General features: G+C 29.4%; 1 protein-coding gene across 1 annotated transcript; it reads left to right on the top strand.

Moving 5' to 3' along the window:
- The first annotated feature begins 1676 nt into the window (after window positions 1–1676).
- Window positions 1677–16743, top strand: LOC117929236 (probable 3-hydroxyisobutyryl-CoA hydrolase 3). The gene is made up of 14 exons (XM_034849507.1): window positions 1677–1735; window positions 3864–3944; window positions 10581–10649; window positions 11207–11270; window positions 11510–11589; window positions 11678–11761; window positions 13630–13714; window positions 14301–14386; window positions 14504–14625; window positions 14735–14795; window positions 14876–14974; window positions 15114–15215; window positions 15294–15335; window positions 16576–16743. Exons 1-14 carry the CDS (start codon window positions 1697–1699, stop codon window positions 16711–16713), a joined length of 1152 nt encoding a protein of 383 aa, XP_034705398.1. The 5' UTR covers window positions 1677–1696; the 3' UTR covers window positions 16714–16743.
- Window positions 16744–18409: the final 1666 nt, after the last annotated feature.

Here is an 18409-nt window from a genome sequence, read left to right as displayed (position 1 = left end):
ACCAAAAAAAGGTTGTTTGCTGCAACACGGGTCAAGGGGTGGGGTGTGGTCAAATGGGCGGCAACATGGTTTGGGTGTAGTGAAAGCACAAAATATCTTAATTTTGTGCCTTCAAATGAGGGACTCGAGCCGCAGACAAAAAGTTTGAAATAAACGTTACCCAGGGGAAAGTTTGCCCGTTGATAAATATGTTGCACCATGAGATATATATATATATATATATATTATATAAACAAAATATTAAAATAATATTTTAAATAACAAATTAATTATAATTAAATGAAAATTTTCATTTCATTAATTACCAAAAATATAAAAATTATCATAATAGCTTTCCTCATAGTGTTTTTAATATTATTAATATATTAATTAAACATTAAAAAATTATATATATATATATATATATATATATATATATATATATATATATATCATTTATTTTATATCATTTAATACAATTGAATTAAATGTATCATAATTTTAATATTAAATATATTTTAAAATTAAACATATTATAATCAAATATCATAATATTATTATCGAATAATATTTGATGTAATTTAATAATGAATGTACATTTATAAAATTTATATTTTTTTATCAATGCATACAACATTATTATCAAGTATGATAAATTATATCATAAATATATCAAATTATTCAACAAAACAACTTTAAAATGCTTATTATACTTCTAATTACATTTTTATGAGGTTTTTCTTACATTTTCATGAGTTTTGATGAATTTTAGACTTTCTAAATTTTTTTTCAAAATATCCGCCGATATAAATTTTAAATGATTTTTTAAAAACCAATTATATACGTAATCTAGGAGAGGACAGGGTGATGGAGGAGGGACAAAGCAATACCCGAACCTATTTTGGGGTTTAAAAAAAAATTCCTAAAGTTGCCCTAACATCCACTTAATACGTTGATGGAAAGAAAGATAAGGATAAATAAAAATAAATAAATGAACATGAGAAAAAAAAAAAACAAAATAAAACAAAACAAAAAATCTCATACAAATGGAAAAAAAAATCATAAATGAAAAGAAAAAATTATATAAATTTATGAGTATTTCATTAATATTTTTTTATATAATTATTTTCCTCTTTCCATGCCTGTTCTCCCATTCTCCTCCCTTGTCATTATCATTTCATTTGAAACCCAAAAATAAGCACATGGGTACCTTAGACTTATTGTTCAATCTATCTATCATTTAAAAATAAATTAAACTAAAAAATCGTTGATTAAAGAGGACTCAAACAAACGTGATATTGGAAATATCACGTGGACTTGTTTCTAATCAGATCACTTGAATCACATTGTTTTTGGTCAATGCTAACGTGTAGAAACGTAGGAACACGCCAATCCACGTTTTATTTCCTTATTTTTTATTTTTTTTTGCAACACGACATTGAGTTTCTACGCCATACTACGACTTCACGTGATTTATGCTGTCTTGGGTTTTAGAAATTACATCCCATGTGGGGAACCAAAATAAGGATTCAAAAAGAAAAAAGAAAAAAAAAAAAAATTGTCAATGGTTTCCTTTTTTTTAATATGAAACCATTGCCAGCTTCAAACCATATATATATATATATATATATGCTACAAAGTCTCATCGGCATTGGTTTATCTCTACATCATTCTTATAAGCCATCTAGCTAGCTTAACCTTGTTGCCCTCGTCTCTCATGGCTGCCCTCTTCTTGTCCGACCTGGAGCCTAACCAGGTATGTGGTTCTTGTCAATCCAAGGACGTTTTTTTCCTTATGAGATTATTTCTATTTCTTTAGGTTTTATTTGTTCTTAGTGAGTGCATTTTTACGTTGTATGATAAAGAAAATTGAAGAGCCATAGTATTTGATATCACAATCCTTGGTAATGAAGTAACCCAGGCTTTGTTTGTATTTGCCTATGTTTTTTGTTTTTAAAAATAGGAAATTTCATATAAAAAGTACAATCTCTTCTTCAAAAAGTAGACTTACCTTATATTTTTTAAAATTATTTTTAAAATTTTTAAAAATTATTTTAAAATTTAAGGTACTAAATATTTTTTTAATGTCTCTATTTTTTAAATCGGTCGATCTTTAAAAACCGTTATATTTTTTTATGTAGGTTTCTAAGAATCCTTACATTTATAAAGAATTTAATACCATTTTTTGTTTTTAAAATGTATCAAATTAACACTAAGTTTAGCATTTAATTTCATGATAATTTTTTAAAGTAACCCCATTTTAAGGGTGACAATGGGTAATGTCCTATAGAGGTAATAAATAGTGAAAATTTACTTGACTCGAATATGACCTACTAAATTTAGCATTTAATTTCATGGTAAGTTTCGAACATAAACCAACTTAAGGGTGATAACGGGTTGTGTGTCCTATAGTGGTAATAAATAGTGAAAATTTACTCAACTCTAAACATACTTGGTATTCTTGTTAGTAGATGACTCATTTATTACAAATATTCATTTAACTGGTTTAATAAATGATTTAATTTTGATTGTATATGAATTGATACAAAATAACTCATCCACACAATTCTAACTTATTGCATCTATGTTATTTATAAGCCATTTAAATTATTTAGAATTTGAAATTTATAAATGTATTATTCTAAATTAATATTTTTTAGTTGCTTTAATTTAATTTTTAAAAATAGTAATTAATTTAATTATTTAATTTTAATATAATATGTTTATAATATAAAATGTAAATTTAAAATTTTAATTTCATTTATTTGTTGTTTTATTTGATATTTTAATTTTTTTTTTAATATCTTTATCTTTATAATGCAATGTACATAAGTTTTCACTATGTTGGTTATTTAATTTTTTCTAATTTATAATATTTATAATTAAAAAGGTACATAAAATTTTAAAATATATAACATTAATAAATCTATAAAGGTTCACAAGTCATTTTGACACAATAAAGTAAAAAAGTTAGATAAGTTGAGTCCAAATACGAATACAACTAATTTATTAAACGAGTTATACAATTAACATGATTATAATACAATGACAATTTCACTTAACTCAAACTTAATGAAGTTTACGTAATTTTCAAGTCATGTGCTATCATGTTATATCAAAATTGTCACCCTTCCTTAACTCTTAATTTAATGCTACAACTACTGAATTCCTTAACCTTTCATTCCTTTTAGAAAAGTTTTTGTTCTTTCTCTCTCTCCAATAAATAAAATAATTAATTTATGATTAATCAAGAAGTTTAATAAGCTAGAATTATATAAATTAGAGATTTGATTTCAACCAAGTAGATAATATGGGGAGACTAAATATTTAATACATTTTCGTCAAAATTTTGAGGAAGATGTTGGTTCTAATACAATGGTAACACTAAATTTTACGATAAAATTCTCTCAAACAAAATATTCTTCAATGATTCTAAATATAATAATAATAATAATAATAATAATAATAGTAATAGAAGAACATGATATATTTTATGGTACAAATTCTAAGTGTTTAAACTAATTTTTAGAAAGGTGATCATTTTTTTTTTCTTTTTTCTTTTTTTATCCTCTTGTGATTTTTTGTGTATGTCTCTCTAAGATATGAAAAAGGAATATATATTAAAAGACAAAGCATGTGATAACTAGAATAACCTACTGTTGGAACTATATCATATATTTTTGTCTTCTTCAATTTATTTGACTTCATTTAGCAAACAAAGATAAATGAAAAAGAAGGGAAAGCTCCAAAGAAAATTAATTCAATAAATTGTTTGTAAAGAAATATTATGATGTAGCAACAAGAGGTTGTATTCATCTCACAAACTTATATTTGTATTGCTTGGTGCCATTACTTACTTTCCAATGATCTATTTTGATCTTAAGGTCCTTTTTGAAGAAAGTTCATATGCACGAAAGATGATATTAAACCGACCTCACAAACTAAACAGTCTCACTTATGAAATGGTATGTTGTTATTTTGCATATATTTATAAAGCATTCGATATTTAAATTCTCAAATTAAGTTTCATTATTTCATGGATTGTATGTTTTGTAATAGTTATTTATATTTTTATATAAAATTGTTTCCATTTGGTTCTCCTTGCTAAAGTATTGTATTTTGGAAGTTTAATATCAATGTCTTAGGATTTCTTTTCCTTATAAATTGATTACCTGCTCAAGTACATAACAAATTGAGGTAAGGTGTGCTAAGGGGTCTGTGTAAGTGCAAGTGAGTAGACATAAAGTGTTTGTAGACCTTGTCTACATACATAACCTAAGTAATCCATTAAAGCATTGAGTTTGGATCCTTATCACCAAAGAGGGTTGTGCTCAGATATTTATTCAATTGTTCCCAAGCATAAGAATTGTCAAAATAGTACCCCCGTTGAATATGTGGGTTGAACTTAGAATATCTAATGATTTCAATACTAGAGGTATGGAAAATAGGTGATTTAAGGTGAATGACTTACAAATAGAGGTAGCTCTAAAACATAATGGAAATTAAAGAATTAATCAGAGACTAATTTGACAAAATTTCAAATAACAAAGCAATAAGAAAATCAGACACCAAAGGAAAAGATCCACTAAGGAAATCACCTTAATCTCAAATCCTCAACTAGATGCTTTTAACCCAAGGTTGAAGGAGAAACAATGGCACTAAACCAGTGTTATTTTTAGCCTTCAGTTTAGATCTTGAATAAGAATACAATGCTTAGTCCAAGTGAATCCATATCAAGTTAGCTTATACTTGTGCCTAAGATTGCTCAACTTTTGACCTTCACAACCAATGTAGTAAGCACCTATGACCACTAGGATTCACGTGAACTTCACATAGACATTTAAGCCATTAGAGGACTGATTTGAGATATGATTTAACTTAGATTCGCTCATCCTTTGGTGCCTCAATGGATTTAGCTACTCATGTTCTAATCCAAAGAAGCAGGTAAAACAATGAAATAAAAAGACAAAGACATGAACTTTTAATTGAGAATGAAAATTAGAATTCTATTAATAAACTAGAAAGTGGTGAAAAAAAAACCAAAGTTCAATATTGAACACCTAGAGAAATGGGTGTAATTAAAAATTTATAATAAAGATTTATGTGTTATACCTAATTTTTCCTTGCAAGATAGTAGGAATAACCAAGATACCCAATCAACCAATATAATCAAGAGATCTGCAAAAATAAAAGAGATATGCAATGGACACAAGATTTTTACATGAAAAACCCCTGCACTAACTATGGAGATAAAAAAAACTGCAAGGTTGAAGGTCGCTAATCTAAATCCACTATATGAGATTAAGTTACACATATTTACTTGGCTCATTTACCTTAAAGACTTACTTTCTAGTACTTATAACTTAATACATATCCGTGATGTAACAACCTCCAATTGCTTCAGTGAATACGCTTTAGCCTCATTGAAGGGATGCAGGTCTTCAACTCTAAATTCTTGAATGAATCATTTGAATGAGAGATCGGGAATGGCGTGGCTCATTAAGCTTTCTCAAGGAGACTCTCTTTTGAAATCTTCCCAATCTCTTACCCTAAAAGGATTATAATGAGGTATATATAGGCCTAGAGGCCGAAGAGGGTCGGTATCTCAAGGTTTCTAAATAGGATTTGCATGAAATATTCAATAAACTTGTGCCAATCTTCAATAAAATTGGCATGAGCACTTGAGCGCACTTAACCACCGCTTGAGCGCCTCAGGTGCTTGAGTGGTGTCAAGTGCTTGTGTGGTCTTAGCACTTGAGCGTTGTTACCTACTTAAGTGCCCCTGCCCTTTTACAAAAATAAATAAAAATTAATTTAATTCTAGAAAAAATGCACCGTTCCTTTTTATACCCTTTAAAAGCCTAACTTGCCCCAGGCCAAACCTTCTTAGACATACTTGTTACTTTTTGGTTGGACAAACAACAACTCTTGATCTTCAATGAAGAGTAAGTCACTATCTAAAAAGATTTCTAAGGTCACAATTTACTTGGAACAAAATTACCAACATACAAATAAGACTCAATGTTCTAACAATCTCCTCATTTGGCAATTTTGTGACAAAACATAACATAAACCTACCTAAACTCTCATAAAGGAGTTCACATAACACACATGAATGCTCAATTAAAAAAAAAACTGAGGAAAGGCCTTACATCATCATGTAACTTTCACACAAAGAAAACCATACATAAGGTAAAGCAATGTGTGGGATAAAATAATGTCAAGAAAGAAAAACAAGATAGTTGGAGATTTTGCTTGATGCATTGTGAAGGCATGAAGATGGAACAGATTCCTATAGCAACACCAATGTGCAAAGCAAAGCTTGAGAGGAATATAGATGCATACAAATTAACTAAACCTAATAAAAGCTTGATAAGACACAATAGATCAACAATAAAGCATAGGAGGCTTTCACCAACTAGAATATACATAAAGAAGATCATGGGAACAAGCTTTTATGACTTAGAGTAGTTCTAGAGAGATAGACAGATAACAAAGAAATATTTTGCAAGAAACATCTATGTTAGGTATCTCTCTTAAACTTCTAAGGCATGCAATCAACAATTGATTTGGTTTTGTTGATTTGGTTTTCTCCAATGTCTCAAGATTAGTATCCTCCAATACATCAATTACTTTCCCTCAAGAATTAAAAATGAATAAAAATAAAATTTGAAAATAATTTTTCAAAAAATATCTTCCCAAAATAACATTTCCCCTTAAATGTAAGAACTCTCATTAAAATAAAATAAAATAAAATAAAATAAATAAATAAATAAAATTTTTGCCTAGAGATATCTCCCAAACTTCAAGAAATATCTTATATATCTTCTAATGAACTCCACCGTTGGTATTTGATTGACTTTGCAAGTATGTTTTATAGATCTCCCATTTTTTGTCACAAAAATGAAAAAAGTAGCAAGATAGATATAAAGCACAAGAGAGACACAATGGGAAATATAAAGCACTATCATATATATAGATACTCAAGATTCTAGATACAAAAAATGTGTAAGAAATGAAAATCAATCTAGATCAAAGCAAAAAACATAACAGCTCTAAGCATCAAGAGGTGGAAGAGGTGGAATAGAACTCGATGCGCCCTGAGAATGGATCCATTAAATGATATATGAAAGCTAAACTTAGACCTCATGGAGCTAGGTGTCTTGTGAGTCTATTCTCAGATGAAGATGAGTCATGGCATCTATGATCTTTTGTATAGTCGGATCAACCGTAAATAGTACAGAAGATGATGTGTGTGAGAAACTAGCATGACCACGACTAAAGCGTGTATGAGCAAGCTCCGAAAAATAGACCTTGAGAACTAGAGCATTCTACTTCATCGCTCAAACCTCATTCTCCTTGTTGAGAGCCTCTTGAGCTGCTAAGACTAGTGTTACATCCTATATACCATGGGAAACATGGGAACCATGAGGCCATACACATGACTATAATGTTTGGCTTAAGAACTCACATTTGGAAGAGCATAAAATGCTTGAACCCCTTAAGAAGCATCAAACTAGAACCCAAAGTCGTTTAGGATTCGAGAAATGAGAAAGGTAAAAGAAAGGCCACCAAATTTGAAGGAGTGATCACGAGAGGGGGTCATATTGTCAAGAATGACCTACGCTATATCAAACTACTAGCCAGAGAGAATGACATGAATAAACCTAGCAGTTTGGTAATGGATCTTGGCATAGTAAGTGAAGAGATAGCTTGGTGAAACCAACAATGGAAATGTAGGAGGGAATGAGGTGAGAAATAATATAAAGAGAAGTGGGAATGAATCAAGCTTCCCTCGGGTGAGAGCCTATACCTCAAGAAAAAAGTAAGGAACACACTCAACAAGACAAGGCATACCAAGGACACGTTCGATCGACTCGGAGGAGATGAGAAAAGAATGGCCATACATGGTCACTCTAAATGTAACGCCAGCTACAATAGAGTGCATGTTAGCATAGAACATCTGTATAAGATGAGGGTAGTAAGTCCCTTGGAGAAAGAACAAAGTCTTCTACCCTCACTCACAAATGATGGTGGAAAGAAGAGTATCTTGAAAGGCTCTAAGGTTGACTGAACCCTCAATCTCGATGCGATAATTGTGGAAAGAAGCATAAAAGCGAGTACGATCCTCCTCACAATGGAAGCACTCCCACTAAGAGGTCATCCAAGTCAAAAGAACCTTAGAGAGGAATGTCCTGAATGGGCTCTAGTGACCTAGAAGTGGTCACCTCACGCTAATAGTGACAACTAGCCATCAATAATATAAAGAATATACAAAGGCACAAAAAACAAAGAAAACTAAACCACTAGAAATGATCTAAACTATGTCCTAAACAATACTATACAAATGAAAATGTGAAACTAGGAGTAAACTGACCTCAAATGCACAAAAAGCAAGAACCCATAACGTTTGAGCTAACTAGAAGGAGGTTATTTATACCCTATAGGAGCGTTTGATGCAGATTAGCACTCGGACATCAAGAGCATAGGAAACAACTTATAACACTTGAGTGGTCTTATTGCTTGAAGCGATGTTGGATACAACTTATGGCACTTGAGCACTTGGAGCATTGGATAAGAGCGCTCAAGTGTTGGTGACAATGCTTGAGCACTTGATGTAGAATTTAAACACCAAGTAAGATTAAAGGGCTTTCTAAAAAGGCTTTGAAATCCAAAACTAATCAAAGTATAAATTACTCATGAATTTAGGAATGATAAACATCTAAGGGTAGAATCATAGAGCTCATAAACTCGCAAATTAGGTTGAAACGTAATGTATCAAGTAAAGTTTTTGGATAGTATCCATCCATCAAACAAGAATGAAGTTTTCAACTCTAAAAAACAAAATTAATCTTAATTTTAGTTTAGAAAATCAATGCATAACTATCAATGTATAAGAGGATCAACATAGAAACATAAGCATTGATGTTCAAGGGAATACGACTTATTGTCTAGTTCTATATTTCAAAATTGATCTCCTAGAAGTAACATCTAGTCATGTCTTTAGTCAAATTAAAGAACCCATCTAGTTAATTTGTTCTAAGTTTGTCTAATTTTTGTTTAACATGACCTTGTTGATCTACATACAACAAAACTTAAACTCCCTCTTAATTTGATATCATATTTTTCTTTTTCTTTTTCTTTTTATTTTGAAAGTGGAGGCATTGATCTTTTAATTTTACTTTTTGTTTTTATTCATATTTGCCTTTTTATCCTTTTGGGGGTGTTTCCAAATGTTGCAAGTGAGCAGCATATATTTAGGGAATGAATCTTGGAAAGTATATAAGACTTAATCTTAGCCAAGTATTCAAATTTTGCATTGACTTATGAAACAATAATAATGATCATAGCCAAACAAGGTATAAGGATAATAAGATTTAAGCATGATAAAAAATCCTTCCAAAGAAACCAAAATCTACTTTGTGAGTTAAACTTAAGAAGTTCTCCGCTTGATCAATCACAAAGATTTTTAATTATCAATAAGCATGTACCTCAAAAGTGATTACCAAATATCTAAGGAAAACCTACACCAAATCTTGTAAATTTAATATATTTCTCTAGGTCATAAAGTCGAGACATTACAAATCATGCTAACAAGGTAAGTAAACAAACAACAATTATATGCCCAAAACTAAAATTTAAGAAGGCTAAAGGAAACAAATAGAAAATAGACAATAATATATATATATATATATATATATATATATAGTACTTAGAAGCTTGAAGGAGTCTAACTCCTTAACGCACTAACAATCATCTTCCTACTTGCAAAATAGACTTAAATAGGTCCTCAATTATTCTCTTAAGTGTTTGTCTAGGTGGAGGCATTATGAAATAGCTTAATAGATCCCAAAGTAGAGAAGAAAAGCCAAAAGATGTGGGCTTAAGAAAAATCAAGAGAGCAAATAGCTATGACAACATGCTCAGGTAATAGAGGAGGTGTCACCCTAGTTGTGTCTGCTTTTCCAAGGTAGGGTGCCACTTGATAGGCGAATGCCAAAGTTGGCTTCCATTGATTTTCTTTGTGCATCTTCTTGCTTGCCTTACTTAAGTAATACACCTTAAAGAATTCCTTTGAGCTCTCTTATTCACAAATACGGATTCAAACTCACACCAACTCGATGAAAAAGTGAGAAAATCAAGCATTGGAAAAATAACACAAGTTTAGTGTTGGGAAGCATGTTTGATGCCAAATAAATGTAAGAAAGGTATGATTCATGGAAAAAAAATGTGCTATATATGATCGCAAGTAGGAAGTTGAGGATGTAAGTCTTATAGATGAAGAACATGACAAATGATTTTCTCCCCTTGTGTTTGTTAATGGACACGAGTTTTGGCTATTTTGTATGATTTTTACGTAGTTCTTACTTTTCATAGCATCATAATTTTTAATTTATGTATAAAGATAAAAAGGTATTAACTTACTGTATTTCATATTAATTGAAGATGTATGTTTTATTATTATATCTTCTTGATCTTCACACCACTCTTTTCTTACATATTTTCTCATGCATTTATGCATATGATGTGGACAAATGGGATGTTGAATTAAAAGTAATACAATTGATTAATGGTTTTACTGAATGTCATTTTATGTGCAGATTTCTCAAATTTCAAGGAACTTGGAAGTGTATGAGAATGATCACTTGGTCAAAATTTTGATTTTAAAGGTAAAGGAGAATTATATCAAAAAAACATTTAATCTAAACTTTGGTGAAACTAAATGTATATGGTAACATGTGATAGTGAATGAGTACTAAGAATTTAGAACACAATCATAACTCATTACACAAAGCATCCATTTCTATATAGCAATTTAGTATACTTATATTAGGGACTTAACTTAGGCCCTAAGTTCATTTGTGAAAATAGAAGGCAATGCTCATTATTAGTCAAACACTTAGGTTACTAAGAATTTAGAATAGATAATCCTAACTTGTTGCCCAAGTACCCATTTCTGTGTAGCAATTTTGTATGCTTATATTAGGGACATAACTTAGGCCCTAAGTTCATTTGTGAAAAAGGAAGGCAATGCTCATTATTAGTCAAACACTTAGGTAACAATATGGAATCATTTTAGTGAACCATCAAACATAATAAAATCATACAATACTCTTTCATATAGCAAAATCATATTATAGGTTCAACACATATATGGTTAATTTCTATTTGATCCCTAAAGTTATTTTACTAGTGTCTTCTAATTTAATTTTTTCCTCCTTTATAGGGACAAGGAAAAGCATTTTGTGCTGGTGGAGATGTTGTAGGAATTCTTCTTTCTATAATTAATGGTGAGATTTTTCATTTCTTCCTTGCATTAGACTCATCTTCCTTGTTTTTTATTTACTCATCTTCTTCAAAAATATAGGCAAGGCATATATTATTTCTAACCCTTGAACTTACTCATATCTTGGATGTAGACAACAAAACAATGATGAGAAAGTATTGCTTTTAATGTGAAGATTGTGATCTAAATATTCAAGTGTCAATGCATGTATATTATTTCCTAATAAATTGCTTAAATGAATAGGACATTGGAGCTTTGGTGCAAGGTTTTACAAGAAGCAACTCACCTTAGACTATTTAATTGCTACATCTACAAAACCTTTGGTGAGACTTTATATATAGGCTGATGATAAACAACTATATTTTTTTTTTTTCCCTTGTAGCATTATGTTAATCTATCGTTTTCTTTAAGGTTTCACTTATCAATGGAATTGTCATGGGTGGAGGTGCTGGACTGTCCATGAACTCAATGTTTCGAGTTGTCACTGAGAACACTGTACTTATCTACCCCCTCCAAGTATTCTTTAATCTCTCAAATTAATATTGTCTTGTTACAACAAAATTATTTTGTGAAACATAATTTCATGTTTTGCCACTTAAATACTTCATTGTTGCAAACCTTTTTATCTATTGTAGATGACTTTCATGCAAACAAAAATTGTGTAATACAAAATCTAAAGCAGGTATAAAGTTTCACTACAAATAAAATGAAAAATAATTTTTTTTTCTAATTACTAGGTCAAGAAAAGTATTCTTTTTTCCACATGAAAGTCAAATTGTCGTGGAAGCTGATTCACATACCTTAATGTCTTCAATTGAAGTGATAAATAAACCAAATATAGAAGAATAAGAGCAAAAAAATGACATAAATTTAATATGCCTTGACAATATGTCAGATTCATTGGGTGCAGAATAAAAGTATTCAATTTACAAAAATAGAAATTGAGAAAATAAATAATTAAAACTCTTACCAATTAGGCTCACGCAATTCAATGCTTCACACCTAAATTCTTAGAATTGAAGTTCAAACCATGCAATGCGCTTTTTTTATATTGTTTTGAAAAAAAAAAACATAAAAGTCTAATAATAACTCAAATACCCATAAGATTTACTTTGGATCATGAGTATAAGTATGAAAAAACACTTACTCATAGGACTTAGTAGCCTTATCCATGTCAAAGACTTACTACATAGTATTCTTGTCCAAGTTTAAGTCTTTGCTTAAAATTTGCTAACTCGAAGACTTATTTTTCCACTAACAAGATAACAACCCAAAATTGATAAGTGAAGTTCACCAACTGCTAGGTAACCACAAGCCTAAGAAAAAATCTTATGATGAATGAACTTCTCTCTTGTATGAGTTTCTTTATTGTGATACACTTGGTTAACATATTTTCCACATACTTGGTTAACATCTTGTGCTTTCTTGTAACCTCTCTCTATAATCTCCCATGAATGCTAGGAACTAAGCAAAACCTTCATTTTGATACTCTAATTATCATAATTATCTTTGTTGAGCCTTTCCTTATGACTTTCATGCAAATTTCTTCAACTAAAAGAGTTAAAAACACACAAACAATTAAATAAAGAGATATTTTAATTAACTTTCTAAAATCAAATCAAATAAACATTTTAAAAACTTCCCAAACTCAAGTTTACTTTTCAATAATTTTATTTATTTTGAAAGTAAATACAAGAACTAGGTTATAAAGGAAACAATTTTATAATGTTTTACAAAAATATAAATAAATAACAAACAAACAAATAAACAAAACAAAATTTATAGTCTACCCTTACTCACAAACTAAACCAAAATTTAAATTGATTTCAAAAGTACTTTTTTTTTTTAGCATTTGTTTTCAAGCTAATACTTAGGATTAGATAACTTATGAGGAAAATAAGTGTTAAGCAACCACTTAACCATATTAGTGGTTTGTTTTAAAACGTTTAGAAGCTCCATTCAACTCAAATATTTATGAACTAATCAATATACATAAAATCAAAATAAGTGTAAGCAAGAAAATGAGGAAAGAGTGTGAACTTTGTTGGGCTAGGCAGAAAAACCTAAATATCATCTACATTCTCTATGAGGGGAATTAGGGATGCAATTATGGCCTCTTCAAATTATTTCATGCAAGCAAATAAAAAGTGAACTTCATACTCTCTGAATATATCTTTAAGTAGTGACCATACCTTAATATGTGATTTCTTAATTAATTTGAGTTACAATTACTATATTGTGATTCAAAAGTAAGCCAAATTTGAACTAATGCCCTACTGTCAAATATAAATGTGTTCTTAGTCTTTTGAAAATATATCAAAGTCTTTGTAGCATCAATTCATTGGTTTCATGAATTTTTGTAGGTATTTGCAATGCCAGAAGGACAAATAGGACTCTTCCCTGATGTTGGTGCATCATATTTCCTTTCTAGGCTGTCGGGATCTTTTGGTAAAGTTGTCAATTCTTCTTATGACTTCATAATATTTCAACACAACTTTTTAGAATATTGGGTATGCAGTTCTCAATTCCCTTTGTGCCTTTTAGATAAATAGCATTTCATACATATCTAATCAATACATTTGAACTTGGTCAAACATATTGTTGAAACTACTATCTTATGTCTAGTAAGAATAACAAGGGAGTGGTGAAATTGATGAATTATTTGACTTTGATAATTTAGTAATAGATATGGTCTAGACACCCTTTCTTAATTTAGGAAAATAATTGATTAAAATTAAAATGTAAAAATAAAATTAATTAAATAGAGAAACATATCAAATTTTAAGTGCAAAAAAAAATAGAAATAACAAGTTTAATAATATCTTAAATTACTTCAAGATACCTAAGTATTAATGATGGTTAAAGTAATTCTTGTGCTGGAAAATTTTTCTAGAGGTGTTGTAACTGCTTACAAGTTTTATGACTATTAATTCTTCTGCCATATGCTTAAACTTCAAACTGAATTTTTATCTGTGAGGTTAGATTCATGTGGTTTTAACCCATTTTCCCTTCATTTGTGTTAATCGATATGAAGGAGAATATTTAGGACTCACTGGTGCACGGCTGGATGGAAGCGAAATGTTGGCTTGTGGCCTTGCAACCCATTTTGTCCTCTCAAAGGTACTTTCTCTCAGAGATAATTCTTAGTTATCATAAAAGGTAATTCCTTAAGGGAATTCATTTAAATGAATAAGGTGGTAGAGTTAAAAAATTGTGATGTATTCTTTGTTGTTATAGGATCTTCTTTTGCTGGAAAATGCGCTATCGGAGGTGGATTCTTCAGATGCATTAACCATTTCTAGGGTCATCAGTGCATTCTCAAGCAAAATATCCTTAAAGAAAGATAGTGCCTTCAGGAGGTGATTCTCATGCAAATTGATTATATGAACAACTAAGCATTTTTATTGAGTTTACAACATTGTGCCCCTTAAGCATGACGCTCATGACTTTGATGCATTGGTAAAATAGATTGGAGACCATCAACAAATGTTTCTCAAAGGGAACAGTCGAAGAAATACTATCGACACTGGTGACTATGATTGTAAAATCGCTCCTTTCATTAGGCCTTAAATATATGCTCATAATTAATTAGAATTTCACTTGTTTTAGGAAAATGAGGTTGTAAATGGAGACAACAAGTGGATGGTCCATGCAATAAGTTCTATGAAGTCGGCTTCTCCAACAAGCCTTAAAATTTTTCTTAAATTGGTAAGAACATTATAAATGCTTATTCATTTTCAAAAAGAAGTTCAGTTAATAAAAACTTGTTCTACTTAGAATAGATTTCCTTAGTTTAAACCTTCTAGGTCTACACTGTTAACAAAAATTTTACTTGATTCATACTTAGATTAGAGAAGGGCGGACAAAAGAACTTAAAGACTGTCTAATCCAGGACTATACCATCGTTTGTCACCTGATTCGAAGAACATTCAATATGGATTTCATTGAGGTATCTATATTGATAGCTTATGTTTGTTTTAGCTATTTTGATACCTATTACTTATATAGTGAAAACCTCCACATTCAGGGTTCAAGGGCAAAGTTATTTGAGAAAGACAAACAGCCTAAGGTACATATAATGCCATCCCTTGCTTCATGAAAATTTTTTGGCAGCATTCATATTCTTACCATGAGATTCTTATAATCCCTTTTTTTCATTTTTCTTTTCAATTCCCCCATGCATGCAAATAGAGACTTTACCATTTCTAAAGGAAATTAAAGAAAGAACTTATTGAATGCCCTAAAATAACCAAAGTCGGGATCAATGTTTTCTGGAGAACACTTTTGCATGCTGTTTATTTCATCTTAGAGGAAGATGCTAATTTTGTAACTTCTTTTATTAGCTGCTTATGTTACAAGAAATTATCTAATGTTAAAAAAAAAAAAAAACCATGATGGGAATAATATATATATGTAACTTTTTTTCTATATGTCACAACAGTATTGATAAAATGGGGAAGGTAAAAGTGGTCCCTTTCCATAGAAGTTGAGGCAAAATCTTAGAAAGGCATGAAAGGATATTTTGAGCTTCAAATCAAATGGCTTATTTCCATCATATTGACTTGATCCAATCATAAGAGATCATGAGTCAAAGCTTAACCAGGTAGAATAAGATTTTTTTCTTATCATTGAATAAAGTAGTTAGAATACAATAATCTTTAAGAGGATGAGAAAAGGGATAGTAAGATAGAGCTAAAAATAGAGATAAAACATTTTTGTTTCCTTTTCAGTATGAACTTTGTCTTCTTCTATTCTTCTTCTATCATGGATTTTCTTTTGCATATTAACAATCATCTAAGATTCTAAAATGGAGCAAAAATTCAAATGTCAAATTTCCATATTCGCCAAGCAATTTCATTGACATCTAATTGCATTTTTTTTTAGTGTGCAGTTGTCTTATAGTATACAATCTACAAAACCCCTTGCATGTACTCTAAAATAAAACAATAATAAAATGGGACTACAGGTTTTTTGGATAAGAGTAATGATGCTTTCTACAAATGAATCCCTAGATGAGTTCTTGGGGAACACAAAGAATACATGTATTTGATTTTGCAAAATTATAAAGCAGGTCAATATGATTGTAAGAAAATTGTATTCCCTCTCTCTGATCTCCACAAAACATATTTTTATCTATTTAAAGATATAGGACCTTGTCATTTTAAGTTAACCAACATGCTTCCTGGATAGGACCTTTACCACACGATAGATAGGAAAAATCTATATATTTTTTTATGTAGAATCATCTTTAATATTATACCACTTGAAAATAACATATTTTGGCTTGTTCTTGGCCTGTATTCTGACAGTGGGAGCCTTCAAAACTGGAGCTGGTTAGTGATGAAATGGTGGATCAGTATTTCCAAAAAGTTGATGATGCTGATTGGGAATACCTACAACTTCCTGAAAGAGCAAATATTGCCAAAATATGGCAATCAAAACTCTAGCTGGATTGTGAAAGATGATTAAGGAATATAAGGAGCTATAACTCACTTCAATTTCTAAACTTGATTTAGAAATTTTTTAAATTTTATAATTAGATTTAGATTCTAAAATTTAAGACTTTTATTTTAAGTGATTATTTTAGTTTCTATTTTTTAGTTGTTATGAGTTTCTGTTTGTCAAGTGTTAGTATCTATAAATAAGAGATTATGTAATATCTAAATAAGAGAGAGTGGTGGAATTCAAAACATTTTTAATTCTCCTCAATTTTATTTTCTTTGTAACTTCTCATGTTTCTCTATCAACCCTATTACTCTAAATAAATTGGTATCAGAGTCATAAGAAATGATGGCAAATATTCATTTCAAGTCCCATAACTCAATAAAGATAATTATGACAATTAGAGTATCAAGATGAAGGCTTTGCTAGGTTCAAAAGATGCATAGGATTTTGTTGAGAAAGGCTACAAAGAGCCACACTACAAGAAAGTGTACTTTTCGTGACAAAAATTTAGGGGCGAATTCTAATTTTGTCGCTAAAAGTAACTTTTACCGATGAAATTTTAGATGTTGTCAATAATGCCAATTTTCTACAAACTTTTCCTAACGAATTTGAAATTTTTGTCGCTAAAAGATGTGGCGGGAAAATTTGGCGCTTTTTTTTTGGCGCAAACACTTTTGTGACAAAAATAAACTATTTCCCTACGAAAATATTTATCACTAATTATAATTTTGGTGATGAAAATAATTTCCTCACTAAAAGTTACAACCTTTTATCTATTTTTGCTTACAAAATGGTTTCGTCGGTAATTATATTATTTCCTGACAAATTGAGTAATTTTGTCACCAAATAATGTTATTAAATTGTGATATTAATAAAGAATATTAATAAATAAGTAGATTATTTATACTATGAAATAATACAATATATATTTGTTGACACTTAATATTTATACTATAATATTTTATTTATATAAATAATAATAAAAATTAAGGATCCACAAAATTAAATACTAGAATGTAGATTTATTTAAATTTAAATGTTCTATTATGTAATAATAGTATTGTTATGAAATAACAAAATGTAAATTATTTAAGCAATTAATATTTATAGTGTAATATGTTATTTATATTTATATATATATAAATAATAACAATAGATAATCCAAGATATGTAAGATTACATCCTATGATATAAATTTATTTAAATTTCAATATTATTATATGGTGCTACATCATACATAAATACTACTAAATGATTTTTATTATATTAGGTAAAAGTTATCCATACAAGTCCAATGTAGTATTAAATTTATGTTAGCTATGAATAAGTAAATTTATTCAAAATCATACCTTATCCACTCAAGAAGTAAATTTATACTAACATTTAGTTACCTAGTTTAAATTAAAAGATTTTTTTTTTTTAATTATTACTTGGTTTTTAAATAATTGGTCAGAATTAACTTTCTCAAATAAATTGTCTAGTATCTATAAAAACATTCTACCTACATAAAATTCCAAATATTATTTATGTGTACGAAGATATCATATATTATTAATAAATAAATAAGTATAAGTTAAATATTATATGATATAATATATTGTAAGTACTATATGCCTAGCTCTATTTTCATATTTACAAAATAAAAAATGTCTGATATATATAGCACATATGAAATTCTATATAAATATAAAGTTTTTT

The sequence above is a fragment of the Vitis riparia genome, chromosome 13, assembly GCF_004353265.1.
Source record: "Vitis riparia cultivar Riparia Gloire de Montpellier isolate 1030 chromosome 13, EGFV_Vit.rip_1.0, whole genome shotgun sequence".
Taxonomy (NCBI): Eukaryota; Viridiplantae; Streptophyta; class Magnoliopsida; order Vitales; family Vitaceae; genus Vitis; species Vitis riparia.
This window is presented reverse-complemented; position numbering and strand designations above follow the sequence as displayed.

Coding starts and splice junctions, on each gene's coding strand:
- LOC117929236 (XM_034849507.1), top strand. CDS start 1,697: ATGGCTGCCCTCTTCTTGTCCGACCTGGAGCCTAACCAG. Junction 11,762..13,629: donor GAGTTGTCACTGAGAACACT/GTACTTATCTAC, acceptor GAATTTTTGTAG/GTATTTGCAATGCCAGAAGG. Junction 13,715..14,300: donor TAGGCTGTCGGGATCTTTTG/GTAAAGTTGTCA, acceptor ATCGATATGAAG/GAGAATATTTAGGACTCACT.